The sequence below is a fragment of the Euleptes europaea genome, chromosome 16 (assembly GCF_029931775.1).
Source record: "Euleptes europaea isolate rEulEur1 chromosome 16, rEulEur1.hap1, whole genome shotgun sequence".
In the NCBI taxonomy this organism is placed as follows: domain Eukaryota; kingdom Metazoa; phylum Chordata; class Lepidosauria; order Squamata; family Sphaerodactylidae; genus Euleptes; species Euleptes europaea.
Genome location: NC_079327.1, coordinates 41,530,251 through 41,552,093, shown reverse-complemented (window position 1 = coordinate 41,552,093; position 21,843 = coordinate 41,530,251). Strand labels below are relative to the sequence as shown.

General features: G+C 43.4%; 1 protein-coding gene across 1 annotated transcript; it reads left to right on the top strand.

Moving 5' to 3' along the window:
• Nucleotides 1-2,356: 2,356 nt before the first annotated feature.
• GPR143 (G protein-coupled receptor 143) lies at nucleotides 2,357-20,297 on the top strand. Its single transcript, XM_056861994.1, has 8 exons — nucleotides 2,357-2,600; nucleotides 5,529-5,638; nucleotides 10,108-10,202; nucleotides 11,086-11,178; nucleotides 13,125-13,234; nucleotides 16,472-16,580; nucleotides 17,141-17,258; nucleotides 19,952-20,297. The coding sequence occupies exons 1-8, from the start codon at nucleotides 2,357-2,359 to the stop codon at nucleotides 20,249-20,251; spliced, it is 1,179 nt and encodes a 392-aa protein (XP_056717972.1). The 3' UTR covers nucleotides 20,252-20,297.
• The last annotated feature ends 1,546 nt before the right edge of the window (nucleotides 20,298-21,843 follow it).

Genomic DNA, 21,843 nt, shown 5'->3' with positions numbered 1-21,843 from the left:
AATCTCACTTAGAAAACCATTTTCACACATAGGGTTGCCAGCTCTGGGTTGGGAAATACCTGGAGATTTTTGGGGTGGAGCCTGAGGGTGGGGTTTGGGGAGGGGAAGGACTTCAATGCCATAGAGTCCAATTGCGAAAGCGGCTATTTTCTCCAGGTGAACTGATCTCTATCAGCTGGAGATCAGTTTTTATAGCAGGAAATCTCCAGCTAGTACCTGGATGTTGGCAACCCTATTCACACATACAATCCCCATCCTGCTATGGCCTTCCATCTAGGCATGGACTAAACTGCATAGCTTTAACAAAGTTGCAAAATGTCGTTCATAGCTGTCTGGAGATTCCCATATGAGAATACATCCAAAATTGGTTTAAATCTATGTTACTGTTACATTTGTACACATTCTTATATCCCTATGAATTCAGTATAACTCTGGATAGTTTCAAACTGCCTTGCCTAGGTATAAGTGGGCAACAGACTTTAAGGTTACACACGCTCTAGCATGGAATGAAACCAAAATGAAGTACATCTTTTAAATATTGTTCTATAATGAGTCTACAGATGGCCCTTTTTATCAATAAAAAGATCTTAGAATCTGCAGGGGAAATTACAGATTCACTTTCATTGGCCCCACTTTAAACTAGTAAGATTTGCAATGCAGTTGGAAAGATCCTCTATTGATTCCTGTGAAAATAATAATTGAGACATTCATCATAAACAACAACAGAAGAAGAGTTGGTTTTTATGCCAACTTTCTCTACCACTTAAGGAAGAATCAAACCGGCTTACATTCACCTTCCGTGCCCCTCCCCACAACAGACACCTTGTGAGGTAGGTGGGGCTGAGAGAGTGTGACTAGCCCAAGGTCACCCAGCTGGCTTCATGTGGAGGAGTGGGGAATCAAACTCAGTTCTCCAGATCAGAGTCCACCGCTCCAAACTACCGCTCTTAACCACTACACCACATTTTTTCCCATTACGGTTGTATAATCCAAAATTCGAGTTCACATTCTCCTATAACAGGGACCCGCAACCTTGTGTAACCTGTGGACACTCTTGGGGTTTTGAGAAGACGTAATGAGTGCAAAATGGCTTCCATGGGGGGAGAACAATCACACAATGGCTTCCTTAAAGGACACAATGTTGACACAGATGTGGTGCCTCCTGGGTTCTCTAGTGACATTGAAAAAAGCCAAATCTTTGGGGACGAAGCAACTGACCATCAGAAAACGCACAGATGGTTGTCATGGCTACCACGGGTACCCCATTGGTGATGACTGCTTGCCAGAAAACTTACTGGATGACCTTGTGCCAGTCCCTCTCATGGTTGTTGTGAAGATAAAATGCAGGGCAGGAGAACCACGTATGCTTCCTTGAGCTTCTTGAAGGAAGGGCCATTGGAAGCTTTTGCTTGGTCATATTCTCACTCCGTAGTGGTAGCGTCTATAATTGGGAACCAAGCGGGCATGGGCAGATTATGGAGTACTAACAGCAAGTGGTCCCCAACGAAGTGACATTAGCGTGGGAAACAGCTAAGTCACGCACAGGCATGATTTCCAGTTCCAGACATTTCTGCTGTGGCTCAGTCATGTGGAAGCAGTATCCAGGCCACGGCAGTTTGTATCAGTCAAACTATGCAAAATCAGAGGGAACATTGTGATTTGCTATGCCTTAGTGCACGATTAAGGAGTTGGATAGTTTTGTACGCAGAACAAGGGTATGGTAGTTTCAGGATGATTATTCCAAATATCAAGGATTATCGTGGACGTAGAACCTAGCATTCCTTCCTGCCGTCAACAACCTTTGTTAACTGAAGTTCAGTCACTGACTTCATAGACTCTGACGAAACTTTAGCGACTGCTGAATGTAAACCCTACGGTTCAGCGAGCAGTGGGCTAATCTCGAGTTAATTTGTAGTCAATTAAAGCACGATTTGTAGAACAAGCTTTAAACTGGGGCCGAAAAATACCCTTCTCCAGAGGATTCCTTCTGTCCGCTTGCGCTGCGTTAAGAGCTTGGACGGGTTTCCCTTTTCATACATCTGTTGCGCAACTGGCAAGTTTTGAGTGAATGGCTGCCAATGCCCTGAGAGCAAGGGAACAAAAGAAACATGGTGAGGATTACATTCTGTGGTGCTGGTCTGCTCTCTGTTCTAGCGAAGGCTGAAAGGCTGACGCTTGGTAGCTCCAGAGGATTTAGCACTAGCAGCAGCAGAACCACATGATCCAGCCATCCCGTGACTCTCATCGCTGTAAGCTAAAGGGGAAAATGAAGAAAAAAGTCTCAACTCCCTCCTAGAAACCAGAGGAGCTGCTGATTAGTTCCATCTCTGGCCTTCTGCTGCTAGGCAGACTTTCCATGGCCTCCCCCCGATTAGAGACCTTTTGTTGCCCCAACCGGGATGCAGCCACACAGCTGGTCTTGGCGTTCCAGCCGAAGGTCTTCTGTGGCGTTTGCATTGGCAGTGCCTCCGCCGGTTTGCTGCTCAGCATCCTGCAGCTCCTCCCCAAGAAGGGACAAGGCCCCCGGAAGATGCCTAAAGCTTCCTCTTCTACCACCATCCTCCTCCTCATCTCTGCCTGCGACATGTTTGGCTCTCTAGGTAAGCAGGATTCATTTGCCACACCTGGCCTTTGGGTACAAGTGGGGTTCGCTAGAGAAATGTAGTGGGATTTTCTCTTTGATGGGCTTTTGGTTTAATCAATTTTGCATTCTAGGTAAAGGCTACTTGGGAATAACCAACCATTTCAATACTGTCCGTTATTCAGAATTAAGTCCTGCTGAAATCAGTAGGTTTTCCTTCTGTAGGAATATTTTTACTAAACTCAATTGCTTTTCAAAACTACTTGTGACAAGTTTTCATGGGCATCTGATTCTCTCTTCTGACTCAAAGACCTAAAATCCAATCCCTCTTGAATCTAAAATATTTAAATAGATACTGCTACAATTACAGCATTTTAATATTTCCTCTCCTTTCCTTATTCTTCTCACTCTAGCCTTAGTATTTCTGTTGTCTCTGAAGGGTATTAATACAACCTCTTAGTATGAATGGAATTCTGAAGCCCTTCTATAGTTTCCTAAAAGGATGATGTTGATTCTGGTGAGGTATGTGCATGTTTACACCAGAGGTAGTTGCATTAATTCAAAGTATTTTTTTGAGAACATAGTGAGTATATATTTGAAAATTCAGAAGAAAAATGGTAGCCATGTCACATGTTTTTAAGTGTTTTAAATGTTACCTAAAATGTTTAAGGGATTGGAACAAATGTTTATTTATTATTACATTTATTACATTTTCTTTTCAGCCAAAAGCAATTAATCAGAATAGCAATTGATAGGCTATAAAATGAGAATATATTGTATAGGTACACTTGCTAGGAAGCTGCAATCAGAGGCAGCCCCTGTTGAATGTGCCCTTTGATCTGTTTTACATGTGTATAGGGTTGCCAGCTCCAGGTTGGGAAATACCTGGAGATTTTTGGGGCGGAGCCTGAGGAGGGCAGGGTTTGGGGAGGGGAAGGACTTCAATGCCATAGAGTCCAATTGCTAAATTGGCCATTTTCTCCAGGTGAACTGATCTCTATCTTAGTGTTTTATGGAATCGTATATTGTTGCTTAGTTTTTGTCTATTAGGATTTTATTGTATTGATTATATGTTGTGAGTAGGGTTGCCAACCTCCAGGTGGTGGCTGGACATCTCCCACTACTATAACTAATCTCCAGCCAATAGAGATCAGTTCACTTGCAGAAAATGGCCGCTTTGGCAATTGGACTCTATGGCATTGAAGTCTCTCCCCTCTCCAAACCCTGCCCTCCTCAGGCTCTGCCCCCAAAATCTCCAGGTATTTCCCAACCCAGAACTGGCAACCCTAGTTGTGAGCCGCCTTGAGCCTGGCTTTGGCCGGGGAGTGAGAACAGGATATAAAGCTAAATAAATAAATAAGTTGGAAGATGAATACAAAAGTCTTTTTATTGGCCAGATATTGTTCCAAATAAGAACATAAGAAGAGTCCTGGTGGGTCAGATATGTAGTCCATCTAGTTCAGCATCCTTTCTCACATAGTGGCCCACCAGTTACTCAGCATTTTGTCACAGCTGACAAAAATGTAAACAAAGAGGCAGTTCCGTATTTATATGGCGGGGTCTTCATTTGAACCCCAAAGGGAGCCTCAGACTATTATCCTCCATCATTTAAAACTTCATAAATAGTTAAAATGTTGAAAAGCATGTAAAGTCTGTCTGGATAGCATTTGTTGCTTCTCTTTAAAGGTTTTCAGATCAGCTTTTGCATTTGCTGCCCACAAAACACAAACTTATATTGGCTAGAATGTACACTGGCTTTCAATAGAGCTCTGATCAGCTTCCTGACATAACACCACACACAGAGAACACAAGATGAATCCAGACAAAAGGCAGCATACAGAAAACGTCAGGCCCCAGCGGTTTCAGCTTTCGGTGCCATATTCATCTATAGGATTTGGTTGAAAGTCTTGAGCTTTTAATCCCTGAATTATCTCAATTCATGAATTAAAGTCATAATTTTCTCTCTAGTCACTCATATGACCAAGACTGCAGCTTGAGGTGGGGACTTGAAAGCAAGCATGTGATTTCTGAGCTGTGGGAGCCACATGGCCTCCCTTTGACTTCTTCTGATGGATACAGTGAACAGGAGCTGGGGGAAGCGTTGACTTATCTCACTAGAGGCTCTGCTGCTTTCCAGCAAAGGGAGCTATTATGTTTACTCAGAACCCTGGCACATTTAATATTTCACACTGCACACCCCAGAATGCAGATACCTTCCTATCTGGATTTTCTGGTTAGTCCAAAGTTATGTAGACTCTTTATGCATGCAAGATTTAATTGCCCTTTTTCAATGGTTTTGCTGGGCCGTATGCTAAGGATCCCTTTTTCAGACTGGCTGTGTCCCTGCCCTCTTCAGTCCGTGGACTCCTTGGTACATACCCTGTTGCATTGTCCTTACGTGTACCATCTTAGGCTAAAATGGATTATACTATGTTTTAACAAATGGTCCACATCTTCTTAAGCGACTTTGGAGCAAAAGGTTCAGTTCTTAGAGGACTCTGACCCTTAGTGTACTTATTTTGTTGCTCGGTTTTTGGAAGCTGCAGAGAAGAGTCGAAGAGAAGTGTTTTTAGAGATGGGTCTTATTTAAGTTGTATGGTCTTATTGTTCAAGACCTCGGCCTAAGAACAGGGGGAAACAAAGAAAGAAAGCTGATACAAGTCTCAGTCTTCCCTTAAAATACGTGTGGCTTGGACCCCACTGATGGAAGGATTTGCAACATTTTTGCCTGCCCCTTCCTGCGGCAGCCACGAAGGGCTGCTTCTGGGGGAAAGAGAACCCCACCCCCTGGAACAGCATGAACGGGGAATCGGAGATCTGCTGCAAGAGGGGGGAACGGGTGGAAATCCCTTCTTGTTCTGTCTGTGGACCTCCTCCATAGGATCCATGCAATGTCAAAACAGAAGTGGCCAGTCATAGCATACTCATACTGATTTTTCCCCTTTAGGTATAATCTTCAGATCAACTGTCTGGTTAGGGTTTCCAGGCTTTGTAGCAAACATATCTCTGGTGAATGGCACTGATGTGTGGCCTGCTGCCTTTTGTGTGGGAAGTGCGGTAGGTATCAAAAATCACCATGTGTTTAAACATATCATGCCAATAAAGGTATTTGAAATTGAATCACCATGTGTCAGAAAGATAAAATGCTGCTGTGTGGTGCTAATCATGTTTGTTTCCTGTCCTTCATCCATCGAGTTCAGGTGGTGCGCACTAGAACGGTACACTGGGCACAGTTAACTTGAAAATGTGGTTAAAATACAGTTTCCATAAAATTATCCCAAATAAAAAAAATTCTGAGTGTTATGTTAAAACCCCTGTCTGATCAGGACACAACTGAAGAATAATCAGACAGAGTCAATCATGAATCTGTATTCTGTACTTTCTTACTTTCTTACATGACTACCACATACGATAGAAGGATGCATCCAAGTTCTGATAGACCCCAAAAATATATTATTAAATATATTACCAAGCAATATGCCAAAAAATATATAATGAATTATTCAAATATATGGTGATGGTGGCAAGAACAGTATATGCAGCAAAATGGAAAGCAGACAAATGCCCAGTTCTAACTGAATGGAGGAATAAATTAGCTGAGTATGCTCTCATGGCAAAATTAACATCTTATATACATAATAGACCCGTGTTGGCGAACCTATGGCACGGGTGCCACTTCCGGCACTCGTAGCCCTCTCTGCCGGCACGCGCGGTTCCTCCAAGCTGCTGGCCTTTCCGGCTCTGCCCTGCCTTGGATGGGGGAGGCTGTAGCCCAGGGGTGGGGAACCTCCGACATCATTGGCGGTGGCCCCCGGACTCTCCCACAGAAGCTGCCGCCATTGCCGCCACTGGAACGTGCGTGGCCGGCCAGGTGGGTGGGAGAGCGGGGAACAGAAGCCGAGCGCTCACACTCGGCATGGCCGGCGGCTTCTTCGGCGCCCTCTGGGCCTGTGCGGGTGGAGGGGCGCGGCTGGCCGGTGGGTGCGAAGGAGGCGTCCTCTGCCCTACCCTGCTCGCCTGTCACAAGCCTGCCGCCGCCGCCACGCCCCACCGAGTGGCAAATCCAAGGCAAAACCTCCCATGCATAAATGGCCTCTTTCTTTTTCTGTCTCCCTCTGTCCTTTTATTTCCCTACTTTTCTTTCTCTTCCTTGCTCCATTTCCTTCTCCCTTTCTCTCTCTTTTTCTTTCTTTCTCTCCCTCCCTTCCTTCCCTTTCCTTCTCCCTTCCCTTCTTTCCTTCCTTCTTTCCCTCCAGCGGCTTCTCCGGCGCCCTCTGGGTCTGTGCGGGCGGAGGGGTGTGCAGTCCTATTCCACCTTTGAAGTGCCCACAAGCCATCCTTCAAACACCTTTCCATTTGTCTTGATATGTAGAGAGAAAACACTAAGGAACTAGTTGCCAATCTCCAGGTACTAGCTGGAGATCTGCTATTACAAGTGATCTCCAACCAATAGAGATCAGTTCCTCTGGAAAAAATTGCCACTTTGGCAATTGGACTCTATGGCACTGAAGTCCTTCCCCAAACCCCGCCCTCCTCAGGCGCCACCCCAAAATCCTCCCACTCATGGCGAAGAGGAACTTGGCAACCCTAGCCTCTCCCTCTGGGCCCCCTCTGGGGGTGGTATTCAGGTTAAATTGCCGCATTGGCACTCGGCGATAAATAAGTGGGTTTTTGGTTGCAGTTTGGGCACTCGGTCTCTAAAAGGTTCGCCATCACTGTAATAGACCAATATCAGAGTTTCAGGAAAATAGAATGCTTTTTATAGTATATGGTTGAAACTTAGGAGAAAATTAAAGCAAAAGGGAAAAGATTTAAGGTTTTATTTTTAAAACTTTGTTAAGCAAATATAGAGAAAAATAAAATTAAGATATATTTTTAAATAATGTAATGTAACTTAGCACAGACATGAACTACCAGAAATGTAAGCAGTACGTTCTATATATAGATGCTAAACCCACTGACTGTTATTTGTATGTTGTAACACTAATACCATTATAAAACTAAAACAAAATAGGGGTGTGAATTAAGAGCACATTTGTTTATTTTTGTTACAGTTATTGGACCTTAAAATGGGGAAAATATTACAGGTAGCCTTTCTTCTATCAATCAGCAACAATTCTGAGATTTTTGTAAAATGGAAAAAAACTTATACAATTAATCAATTGATTAAGCAGAAGATGCCCAATCAAAATTTCTTTGAGTCAGCAGCCTTACTTTGCATTTATCCACTTTTTTAAAGCATCATTGGGTTTTTTTAGATTAGGGCTGAGGAAGAAAATTGATGTTTAGGGTTGTAAGCAGTATTGTTAAATTGTGGCTTGCCAGGAATTGGTCATTTGCCACCAGGGATAATGACAAATAAGTAATATAGCATAAAACTGAACAAAACTAAAGAGCAAGGGCTAAAGAGAGAGCTGGAGTGGGGGGGGAGGAACGGTTGCAGGCCAATGTGAAAGGGGAAGTATGCAACAAAAATCCAGCTCCTGCAGAGAAAAATGTTAGAACTTGTAAACACAGACATGAAAGATCAGTCATCTAAGATCTAGTTGTAGGGGAAAATGTGAATTATCCACCAATAAATGCCATGGAATTCAGCTTCACTGAAACCTGTACATTCCAGTTCTCCAGTCTTTTCTCAGGAAAATACACTGCAGAGTTATGAGGATAATATGATAGTTCCTCTTTACTTTTTAAAAGAGGAATCAAGAAAAAAATTTCTGAGATGTAAAAGTAATTTCTCTTTTACACAAATGCACTGATATAAGTAGGCAAGATCTGCTTGGGCATCCCTAACAGAGTACATGGCTAACATAGGGTTGCCAGCTCCAGGTTGTAAAATTCCTGGAGATTTGGGGGGTGAATCCTGGGGAGAATGGGGTTTGGCAAGGGGAGAGAACCTCGGTGGGGTATAATGCCATAGAGTCCACCCTCCAAAGCAGCCATTTTCTCCAGGGGAACTGATCTCTGTAGTCTGGAGATGAGCTGTAATTCCAGGGGAGCCCAGGTCCCACCCGGAGACTGGCATACTTAACATAGTCCAAGGTTGTCATTTTCCTATCCCAGAGCAAACCTGTAACACAGCCCTCCCACTGCATGCATCCAATCTCATGATAGGGTTGCCAGGTACCCCATGGCAACCGGCAGGGGAGGGGGTGGGGGGAACTTACCAGTATCAAACTAAGGCCAAGCCCCCACGTTCGCAGCAATGTGTCAACGTCACTTCCGGTGCTCAACAGAAGTGACATAATCACATCGCTGACGTGTTATCACTCTGGTATTTGGACAAAAACTCTATGGTAGAAGCCATTTTTGCCACAGAGTTTTCCCCCAAATACCAGAGTTCCCCCTATGTCATCGGCAACGTGATCACATCATTTCTGGTGAGTGCCGGAAGTGATGTTGACACATTGATAATGACGTGGGGGCTAAGCCTAATTCCAACACTGGTAAGATCCCCACCAGCCAGCTGAATGGTGTCAGGGAGGGGCCTGAAGCAGGGGATCCCCTGTCCCCGGCGTGGGGATGGCAACCTTATTTCATGAGTGTGCAGCAAGAAAGAAAAAATCAGTTTTCTTTCTGAAATGACAAAGAGCATCTCCTGGACCCAGAGAAGTGTGTCCATTTTCTTCTCCATGTGTAGGCCCTGATGCAGTCTTGATGGTTGACCAGGTTGCTTTTGAGAGGAACGCCCCATACTTTGCTTTCCCTGTGAACCTGCTAATTGGTATGATTGCAGATGGTTTGCATGCTAAATGATGCATGCTATGTTATGCACGTGCATTAACATAAAAGGCCACTGTCTATGAAGTAAGACCTGAAGTTTGCACCGTTACTGTTCAGTCCTAAGCAGATGTACTCAAACTCCTACTTAAGTCCACTCAGTGGGGCTTTCTTCCAGGAAAGTTTATAAGCACTTTATAAGCAGTTGATTGCCTTCTATGTGAGCAGCTCTGGCACTGGACTGGACTAGAAACATGCTACTCTGAATGTTCAGGCAGTCCTTTCTGCGGTAATAGCTTCACTTTCCCATCCATTGCAATAATAGGTATTTATTCCAAAATCCTTTCTATCCCATGTCTCCCAACACTCAAGATGACTTAGTAACAATTTAAAAATAATACAGTATAGTATTTAAAACCACTAAAAAAAAAAAAAGCAGGTTCAATCCAATCTAGAAGGGGGAAAATTTCCAACAACATGCCTGCAAAGGTGTGCCTTGCAATTTAAAAAAAATAGCAACAAAAGGGAGTTTATTACAGCTATTACAACTTTAATATTTATAGAAATCTTTATAGGAGTGAATTAATTCAGTGAATTGAATACATAGATGAAATTCTAGTATACCCACTTATACATCAAAGCCAGACAACTGATAGAAATATGAGAATTTTAGTAACACTCATGACTTTTGATGTACAACTCAATATAGTCCATTAAATATATCTGAACAAACCATTTTGAGCTTAATAGTAATAATGACGTCAGTTTTAGCAGTGGTGACATGTAGGATATTTTCCCCTTCACAGATGTGGATCCAGCTTTTGTACAGTGCTGGGTTTTGGTGGCTGTTTTGCTATGCTGTAGACTCCTACTTGGTAGTTAGAAGATCAGCAGGACTAAGGTAACAAATTAAGTAATTTACTATTTTAGAGGAATAAAACAATTGGTTGAATCCAAACAATTTCCCCTCTGATGCAAGAGGAAGGAGGGGGCCCTTTTAAGCTCTCAAAAGGCTATACCAGGAATCAAGCAGACAAAAAGCCATGCAGGAATGGGCTGCAGTGAAGACGGCACTTGGATTAAATTGCCCTCTTATCCCAATATTTTCAATATGACACAACCCTAGGCTTGCCACCTCCAAGTTCAGAAATTCCTGGAGATTTGTGTGTGTGTGTGTGTGTGTGTGACTAGGGATGATGAGGGTTTGGGGAGGGGAGGGACCTCAGCAGGGTTTGATGCCCTACAGAGTTTGATGCTCTCCAAAGCAGCCATTTTCTGCAGGAGAAGCAGTCTCTGCAGTCTGGAGATCAGTTATTCTGTAAGATCTGCAGGCCCCATCTTGAAGCTGGCGACTCTACACAAGCCTGTTTTAACTTGAGCAAATCAGATCTGCCAGATTTACTTTTTTTGGACTCTAGTATAAGGTTCAACTAGACCTTCCTATTATTTTTAATCTCCATGTGAAGGGGAAACACCCATTTGGTTGGTTTTTCTCTGCCTAGTTTTACTGCAAAGTGTTTGGTTCATAATGAAAGTTTCCCAAATGATATTGTTGGTAATAATTTAAATTAGAACAGCTTTGCATGAAGTGAGTTGCAAGATTTAAATTGGGTTTCTTTAAAAAAACAAAAAAACACCTCCCTCCCCTGAAATTAAATTATTTTAAGATCGATTGCCCTATTGTTAAAGAGGAGGGAAGAGGGATGTGTATAATTTTGAAGAGACTTCTAATATGTATGGTATTATATCCTCAGCAGTTTGTTTTCTGTGTAATCAATTTCCAGTACAATTGTGTTGTATCACATGATGACATGGGGCTTGGCAATCCTGTTGTGTGTGGAGGGAATTGCTATGCTATACTACCCTTCAGTTTCTAGGTAAGCACAAATTTGTCTAGCTTTTATGACTGGCTTGATTATTTTAATGAATTATAGACAAATGCCACTTCTTGTCAGGATTGGGCAATTGTTTGGGTCTGGAAAGTGGCAGCTCAAAGGCCCCCTAGACTTTTGCCACCCACTCTACTGGCTCTCATGGTCCCTGCCCAGGAGCCTATCACAAGAGTTCAAGATAGGGTTGCCAGGTCCGTCTTGGCCACCGGCGGGAGGTTTTTGGGGTGGAGCCTGAGGAGAGTGGGGTTTGGGGAGGGGAGGTTCTTCAATGCCATAGAGTCCAATTGCCAAAGCAGCTATTTTCTCCCGGTGAACTGATCTCTATTGGCTGGAGATCAGTTGTAATAGCAGGAGATCTCCAGCTAGTACCTAGAGGTTGGCAACACTAGTGCAGGGAGCCTTGTTGAACATGCCCACTTTGTACATTTGAAGAACTAGGAGGGAAGGAAGATAAGTGGCTTCAGCCCCCCATGGGGAGGTGTAGTTCAGCAGCAGTGATGACAACTATGACAATGTCAGGGACAAGGTGGCGGTGGAAGAAGCTGCTGGCCTCCAAATCTGCCAGAACCATCTTCTTACCTTTCCTCGTTGTAGAGCTGACCATGGGTTCTGACTTATCAAGAGTTCAGTGATCAAGAGTTGGCTCCACTTTCCTGGCTCTTGGTTGGTGTGGAGTCTATGGAGGAAAAGCGTACATACAAAACTTGCTGAACTTCTTTGTTTAAAATCCACTTGAATTGTCCAGTCAGACTCCTAAGGGCTAAAGTACACACTGTAAGGCAAAAGCAAAATTCAAAGCCTGTGCTGATGTTAAAAAGTACTTAAACCTTTTCCCATGCAAGTGTCTGGAGTAGCTTTCCCAAATGCAGAAGTGAGATCATCTGGGGAAATGGAGAAATAACTTTGGAGAGTTTGCAGGGGACAATTAGGGCATGAGAACGGTTAAGGCAACTGTTGTTCCCCTATAAATGTTCTTCCCACTGCTCTTCCCCTATAAATGCCCTCTTCACCTGTGCATCCTCTGTTATCTCTGCAAATGTCAGACTGAAACCATGAACTTGGCAAGATCACTTCTATTTTTGTCAGAATCAACATCTTTTATGTCCTTGAAGCTTATTACGTAATTTGTTATGCTGTCGTAGGTTTCATTTTCAGTTACTTCTATAGCCTCTTCAGACATTTGTCTGCATGTTCACTGAACACTGTGCAGTAGGGTTGTATTTGCTGGCCCCACTCCTGACAGCCATGCATTCACTCAAAAAGTCTGCAGTGAGGAGCATGCAATGCATTTAGTTGCTTCCATTTGATTAGGATCCTGGTTTTTGCAGTTTTACTGATGGTGTGGAGGAGGCCATGTTTATATGCAGCCAGGGCTTGCTGGTGACATTCAGCTGAATGCATAGACGTCTGGAAGTGGGGCCAGCGAGAGAGATCCCACTTCCCTCTGTTTGCCCTTGTTGAATACAGAGACAGTAATCGGAAAAGGTTTCTCATATCCATACATTTTGTTAGCTATAGACACACACCGAGCAAGCAATCTGGCCCTTTAAATAGAAAATGGAACAAAATATAATTTTGTTAGCAGTTATTTATCTTTGATTTGTAAAATTTCCATTTTTTATATTAATAAGGGTTTCTTTTTTAAAAAAAACTCTTTCAAACTCTTTACTCACATTTTAAAGATGGCATAAAAAGAAATTTGAAGGGTCAATTCATTCATGGAACAGGTCCCCTGATTTGATCTCTTTCAGAGCAACAACTCCACCATGAGTCAGAGTGACCCTGAATATACTAGTTAGGTTAGAGGCAGCAGCAATCTTGTGTGTTTCCTAAGCAGTTGTGTAGAAATTGCTGAGTTGAGAGGTGTTATTGAGGTATGGTAGAAGAAATGAAAGAGATTTCAAAGCTGCATTCTTCTTTTCCCCCCTTAGTTGTGAAAATGGTCTGGAGCACGCAATCCCTCATTATGTCACTACATATGTTCCATTGGTACTTGTGTTGCTGGCCAACCCAATACTTTTCAGCAGAACAGTAACAGCAGGTAAGATTCTAAATGGCAGATGGATTTGAAACCTCTCAATTAAAAACAAATATTAAAAAGACTTACTAAGGGATCACTAATAATAAGTTTGCAAAGCAATATAGGTAACTGGAAGAAAGAGATGCACTCGAAAATGAGGACTAGAAATCTGATGTGGTTCATGAAAACAATCAGTTCACAGGCTGTTCAGTGTGCTTCAAGAAAACAAATGAATTAAAACCCTTCCCACAACAGATGGAACATAAAGGGATTTGGTGGTGGCAGGAGCATTATCTTTTGTGGGAGCCCAAATTCGAGGGAGTTCCTAGAGATTATGGGCCAGGCTGGGATGGACCAAGCGAGCACTGTTTACATGTCTGTAGAGAAACACTGGGACAAGAGACGGTGGTGAAACTTGAGAGGGGATTAAGACAGATGAGACAGGCAGGGTGGATATTGGATATTGGAGGTGAGGCAAAAGTACCATGGGCTTCTTGGGAAGGAGAAGCAGTATGACAAGGTGCATTTTGTATGCACGTTTGGGGCTAGAAACACTGTCTGTCTGTAAAGATTCAGAGATCAAAGCTACTATTCCATGTCTTTGCCCGCTTGCTATCTTTTTTGGTCAACTGTTGTAATTTTGAAAGGGTGTGCGTGGTTGGTGATTTGAATCCAGGATTCAAGTGCATATTATTTAATAAAACCTAGGGATTTGTTGCAGACTCTTTAGTAGAATTAAATAGGGTAATTGAGGATTTTAAGCTCAAATGTGTTTCTTACAAGTTACATAAAGGTGAAAGGTAATGACCCTATGCAAGCACCGGGTCATTACTGACCCATGGGGTGATGTCACATTCTGACGTTTTCTAGACAGATTTTGTTTACGGGGTGGTTTGCCAGGGCCTTCCCCAGTCATCTTCCCTTTACCCCCAGCAAGCTGGGTACTCATTTTACCGACCTCGGAAGGATGGGAGGCTCAGTCAACCTCGAGCCGGCTACCTGAAACCAACTTCCGTGGGGATCGAACTCAGGTCGTGAGCAGAGCTTTTGACTGCAGTACTGCAGCTTACCACTCTGCGCCACGGGGCTCTTATCTGCTCTAAAATGTTGCTAGTTTTTTTTGTTTGTGGGTTATATAATAGGCAAATGTCAATTAACAAATAGAAAGAATACTGTGCTGATTATGTGTGGAACATGCTGAAATCCAGTAGCAACTTTAGGCGCAATCCCTGGAGAAGCCTTATTGTGATAGGAAAAAAAACAAGAGATACTGACTCCCAGATAGGTCATCCTCTTCCCTGGGAACAAACTCCTCAGATTTCAGGCTGAGGTGAAATGGTTTCCCTTCATGGAGACAAATGGGCAGTATGGAGATAACCATTTCCTCACCAGCCAGGAAGAAGCAAGATAGAACACTTTTGGGATATCCTGAGTTTGGGCCATAAAAACTGAGGATGTGCACCTTGTTAGCATTGGGTATAGATGTAATGTGGGAACTCAGCGCATGTGGGAACTCAAACCCCATAGGTCAGAAAGAAACCCTCCCAGCTGGGAGAGCAAGAATTAGAAGGTTATCACACTCTGTGAAAGTGTGTAAACTGAGGACCAGAGTACAGGTAGAAACTGAACGTAATTTGTCTTGACCAGCCTCGATTTCCAAGTTCCAGCTTTGCTTGTGTCCATTCCTTGGAAAGGACTTTTGAGGTAAAACCAGTGACTTGTACAAACTAGTTAGCTTCCTGGTTTTGTTTCTTTTGATTAGAGCCTAACATTAATGTGCTTTCATTCAAATTTCCTATGCCTCTGTGCTCTTAGAAAAATAGAGATGCACGTTAGCAAATAAAGATCTTGTCTCTTTTTTAAAAGATCTCAGACTGTGACCAAAGATTCTTACCCAAAGTGCCTGGCCATTCAGCCATGCATAGACTGAAACTCCTGCCCAGACTACAGTAGTTAGCAGACAGGGTCACCTCTATCAGAGCTTCAAATCGCTGATAGCAAGGAAAGGGCAGAGTTTGACTAGTGGCAACCTACCCTGTAGAATAGGAGGGCAGGGAGCAAATGGGCAGCCTCTCTCACACATGCGGATCCCTCACCACCATGCAAGCCGAATTGGGGGGGGGTTGATTATCACAACCTTTTCTGCACAAAAGTTGAGCAAGAGCAATTTGGGGGGCTCACATGGAAGAACATACCAGTGGACTGTGGAGACTAGGTTCAAATCCTGCTCAGCCTTGAGGCTATGTGACTGTGGCCAGTCACTCTCTCAGGTCCCAGTTCTAAGGACACTTTCCTAGGAGTAAGGCCCATTCAATGATATTACTTCCTGACAGACCTGGTTAGGATGGCTTCAGTCTACCTAATAGGTTGCTGCAAGGATAAAATGGGGAGAACCATGTACTCTACCCTGAGTTCCATAACAACAATGATAATAATAAGACCTGCTGGATTTTATATGTTGGATTGTTTAACTATTGTTAACCAGCCTGAACCCAGCTTGGCCAGGAAATAGAGCAGGGTACAAATTGAAAATAATAATAATAATAATAATAATAATAATAATAATAATAATAATAATAATAATAATAATAATAATAATTTATTCCTATCCCACCCTCCCCCAGTGAGCTGGGCTGAGGGCAGCTAACATCTACTATGTAGGTATAGATAGTAACAAATACAAAAGTTGAAACAATCTAAAACAATCTACAATCATAACTAATTAATAAGTCCCCTTGCTGATGGCACCCAAACTATTCGATCTTAAGAAGGGTGTTATAGGCATGAGTGCCTGCCATTAATGTCACTCAGTCTACGGGGGGAGAAAAAGGATGGAGACGAACAGACATGGGGATAGGGAGAACACAACAGGGAAAAGAAGGGGCGAGAAGGAGGGAAATGGGAAAAAAGGAGCAAAGGAAAAGGGCCAAGAGGGGAAGGAAAGGAAGGAAGGGGATAGGGGGATAAGGAGGCCAGGCTCTAGATATAATGCCGTCACTGAGCTCAACCATAAGCCTGGTGGAACATCTCCGTCTTACAGGCCCTGCGGAACTGGGTTAGATCCCACAGGGCCTGGGTCTCATTAGGCAACGCGTTCCACCAGGCTGGGGCCAGGGCCGAAAAAGCCCTGGCTCTGGTTGAGGACAGCTGGATAGTTTGAAGGCAAGGTGGAATAAAATAAGATAGAAACATGTAAGATTTTAAAACCTCTGTGCCTATTCCATAACTAACATGGCCAACATGTTCTTCTTCTGCCAGTGGCTTCTTTACTGAAGGGAAGACAGGGCATCTATACAGAGAATGAGAGACGCTTGGGGACAGAGATCAAAGTCCGCTTTTTCAAAATTATGCTAGTCTTCGTTATTTGGTAAGACAAATCTTTCCACATTTCTTGTGCAGGATCTTAAATCCAATGCTTGGTTTTGCATCACCTCCACACTCACTGGTGAACAGATGATGTAGTGTTGTGGTTTTCCCCCTTTCCCATTTGCCTATAAATGGACCAGTTACTAAACATTTTCTTCCATATGTAGCATATAGCATGGAATCCCCCCCTTCACATCCATATCAGATATGGCCTTAGTACAAATGAATAAATTTTTAATTCAGTGCCTTCCTAAAGAAGTAGAAATAGAATGTATGTAGCATATAGCATGGAATCCCCCCTTCACATCCATATCAGATATGGCCTTAGTACAAATGAATAAATTTTTAATTCAGCTGCCTTCCTAAAGAAAAGTAGAATAGAATGGTTTATTTGCTTTAAGTCATACAAAGGGATTCTAAAACAAAGGGAACTCATATTTGCAGAGATGAGTTTTATGATGCTGGCCACTAAAGAAAATACGGTTATCTTTTGGGCAACAAGTACAATTGTGCTTTTAAAACAGATCATAACCTACCTTCCTACCTTTATGCCCACCGCAGCTGGTCATCAAACATTATCAATGAGAGCCTTCTGTTTTACCTGGAAATGCAACCCGATATCAATGGAAGCCCCTTGAAAAGTGTCCGAAATGCTGCACTGATCACATGGATTATAATGGTAAATGCAAATTGATTTTTTAAAAGTGCTGCATAAAGTATTGACATTGATAATATTACCCACCAACAGCATGCTCAAGTCTTCATCCATATGACAGGTAGGTGTTGTCACCTAACTGGGAGGGGTTGTGGCTCAGTGGTAGAAGGTCCCAGGTTCAATCCCTGGCATCTCCAGTTAAAGGGACTAAGCAAGTAGGTGATGGGAAAGACCTCTACCTGAGACCCTTGAGAGCCGCTGCCAGTCTGAGTAGACAATACTGACTTGGTTGGATCAAGGGTCCATCAAAGACCAAGGGTCTGATTCAGTATAAGGCAGCTTCATGTGTTCAAGTGTCAGTGTTCTTTGAATCTTTGATTGTTCAAAAGGAGAAAAGTTGAGGATCTATATGATCCACTATGGTATTTGCTAGTCAAAAGGAAACCTCTGGCATGGTTGGCTGAACTGCCTCAATGTCACAGAAGTTCAGAGCAGGCACGAGAGTCTTTTGCCACCAGTGGCTGACTTCTTCTCATTCTAGAGAGTGACAGAGCATGCAGAAAGGACCAGGAGAGGAGGGGGATAGAAATACAGGTACAGAACCATCTCTCCCAATACGCCCCTGTGCACCAACAATAGTCCTCAGGTTACCACCTCCTGGCTGTTTCCCCACTTAAGGTAGTCCACTTGGCACCTACCAGAGCAAACGGTTTTTCGGTAGTAGCTCCTAGCATATGTAACAGGCTCTCTGAAGAGGTGATGGGGGTGCCAACTTTAGATGTTTTTAGGAGGTGCTGCAAGGCCATTTTATTCCCTGGATCTTTTAGTGTGATATAGGCTACATGCATTTTGGATGGAAGAGGGTTATTTGGGGTTTTTTAAATCATATTTTGTATGCTTTTAAATTCAGAATTATGAATAGCCTGCAGTCACAAAGGAAAGGCGGGGAATAAATACGTTAACATGTAAATTTAATATAATTAATAAATAGGAAAGGAGGAGGCAGGATCTGAAAAGGCATCGGGCCAAGGGAAAGAGGGCTTCAGCAAGGAGAGAGGGAGCCTCATTCCAAAGGAATGTGGGGGAAGAAGAGAAGTCCACAGGGAAGAATGAGGAGGGAAAGACAAAATCATCAGAGCACGAGGAGCATCTGCAGAGAGCAGGAAACACAACGTTTGCCTCATGATCTGAAATAACGATCCCAATATTTGGCAGCCGGCCACTACTTTTTGCTGTCAGAAGCCTGTTTAAATGACACATGTGGTTGTCTGTATGCAGCTGTGTCGGTGCTTAATTCTTTGATCTCCATGTATTCAGTCACTGCTGAGTTTGGACCTAAACAGTCCCATCTGTCCCTTTCCCTGGAGTTCTAGCATTTCTCTCGTCTGCATTGTAGCAATTGTCACCCTTATCACCTCCAGCGCTGCTTTCCTGTCATCTGCCGCCTACGCTTTCTTTCACTCTCTCTCCTGCCTTACGGCACAATAGACCTTCCATTACTTTCTTTGCCTCGCACGTTATCTGCTGTCTGTACGTTTGATGTCACTGGTTTCTTTCCATTGTTGTGGGTTTATCTCTATCCAACACTCTCATCTGTTCCCTCAAATTTTTTGTTGGTCCCCCACCCACTGTCCTGTTTTTAAGTTTCCCCCCCTACCACTCTCCCCCCCACAAACACAGTCAACACAGTGGTGTGCCTGTGCTGGAAAACTGCTACAATCCTTCTGCCATCCTATAGCTAGCAGTTACACTTCCTCAACATGTGGACAATACCAGTCAGCTTGGGCTGCTTCATCAAATTGAATAGATTTGCTTGTATTTCATCTATAATATATAAGAACTAGCATGACCACAATTCTTACATACCCCATCCTACCTTCTGTCATCCTGCATGCGTAGGCCTATATCTGCTGTCCTCTGCTGATCTTTCACTTGGTTCAAAGATTTACATCTGCTATCACCACTCTGTTCTCATTCCTTTATGATCTTCCACAGCCTTCTGGTATTTTCTCTGAATTTGCTGTGCCGAGATGAATAAAAACTGTGCCCAAGGTATGATATGGGGGTGCATGATGCAGTGACCTTGCTGAGCCTAGGCAGGTATAAACCTTGGATGGGAAATCAATGGGGAACGTTACATGCGCCACCTTGAGTTCCAAGGGGGAAATGCAGAATACAAATGTGATATATAAATCTGTTAGGTTGCCATGTGGACTCCTGGTTTTGCCAGCATTAAATGAGGGCACCACCTTTCTCTGTCATTTGTGCTTGCTTTCAGGTTCTACTTCTCCTGTACGATAAGCACATTTCTCACAGACGTTTCATGGTCACGAAAACTAACACCCCTAGATCAACAATTATGATATCACTGACTTAAAAAAAGAAAAGGTCATCTGAGACTCTTCCTGCAGCTATATAGTATCTAATGCAGCAAAGGCAGAAAATGCTAGAACTCTACTACCACATAATCATATAACTCTCATAGCAACATAACAATTGCTCCATGGCTTGGCCTGTACCAATTTTGCCATGTTCTGTATTTGACCTGTGCTTCTATATACTTTATATAAATACAAATGTGAATTTGTATTTATATATTTGTTTATATTTATATATTTGTATTTGTTTCTTTAGAAGGATAGTTGTTGCCAAAATCTCAGCCATATTGATTTGCCTTCCCTACCCAAGATAATATCTCCCTGTTATCTGTCATCTAGGGAGTACTGAATCCAATGCAAGGCTTCCTCTTCACTCTGGTTTTTTATGGATGGACTGGGTGGAAAGTGGACCTGCCATGGCGAAAAAGTGAAATACCCTGGGAGTCCTTGTCTACATCCAATGCTGCTGAAAATGCCTATGCATTGCCAGGTGGGAACTCAGTGAATTTCCACGATTCAAAGACAGCAACTGCTGCACCAAACCATCAGACGGATGAGACCTTAAGCATGCTGTCTGAAGGAAATCTTGCTAGTGATGATAGGCTAACTAGGAATTCTCCTGTTTACCAGGGCTGGTGATTTGCACAACACAGGCCTAGTTCACACATGCCTGCCTCTCACATGATGTGAATAGGCCACCAGAGAGAGGAAGGTACTGTCTATGGTACTATAGCTGGTTAAATTCAACGTTTTTCAATATCCAGTTCATATATTCAGCTGCCAGTCAGAAAGCGTATAGCACAGAGAAGGAAGTAAATATGTGATCCCGGGCCACAAAGGAAACCTTTTCCTTCTTCCCCTTCCCTTACCACGCTCACCATCCACCGCACTCAATTTTGACTGGACTCTGTTTCAAGCCCTTTGTCTGTACCTCTAAATGTTCTTCTTGAAGAGGGAGAAAAAATGCAAAAAAGGTCTGTGGGGACAAAAATGAAACAAGACATTTTGAAACTTTTTTTTAAAAAAAAGTCAGCGTTCTTCGAGGTTAGAGAAAGGTGCTTGTGATACATAGAAGTTATTAGCATCAGAGACTTTGGTTTAACTTCTAGTGTAACCTGTATGCCTAGTAGAAGAGAGTTTTGTTTAGCACACACATCACTATGGAATCATCTAATTCTAATGACTTTCCTGACTAGCTGGTAAGTAAACCCTAAGAGGTGCTTGCCTTTGATTAGAAATGTATAATGAACTGCAATTTATTTACCTTTCCCTTGTGGTATATGGAAGAGCTGGCTTTGTTGGAGCGATCGTGTACTTTCCTCCGGGTTATATTTATTTTAATAAATGCTATGGACATCTTCTGATACATGTTTGCTTCTGGGATGATTTCTGTAGAGGAATACACATAAGAAAGTAACACACAGCCCATACCTCAAATGCGCCGGCGGCCTGACCCAAAGGCCTTAGGAGGCCGACGAAGACCTCCGCCTGCGCAAAGGTCCACACCACTGGTGCCCGGGAGGCGCACGCCGGCGTTAGTGGCCCCAGCACCGGCGTGCAGGCCCGGCTGCCGGTCCCCAGCCGCGGCAGCACTAGGCCGAGCTGCCGCCGCAACCTCCCGCCAGCATTTGGTTTCCGGCCGCCGGCACAGGCCATGGCGGTGCCACGGGAGGTGTTCTGGTGCCCCGGGAGACGTTCTGGTGCCAGCTGGGGGACGGGGCCGACATTAGTCGGCCTCCCAAGCCATTTTGGCTCGGGAACGCCCCCTTTTTTTGGCGAGATACGCCACTTTTTAGATGCCGTATCTCCCGTGCAACCCGATGAGGGTTGCACACGTTTTTGGCATCAGGCGAAGGTAACGCCGCTGGGTTGCCTCCTAAGCCCGGCGCAGGCATTCCTTTCAGGAATACGCTGTATGTCTTTTAAAATGTCCATTTACCAATAGTAAGTTTAGACCATAATCACAGCGGATATATCTACCAAAGGCCATTAGTCGTAAGAGGCAGAAAAGGAACCTCCAATGTTAGAAGCAGAACTACTCTAGTTTGTGGTCTTTCTGGGCAAACACAAGGCAAGGAACATCGCTGTCGGGCCCTGCTTGCAAATTCCCCCAACTTCAATAATTGTTGGAGTAATTTTTTTTGTTATGACACAACAAAAACATTTTTATGTTACGTTTTATGTTACATTGGCATTAGTCAACCACAGGGATTCTTTCCAAAAGATCTTGA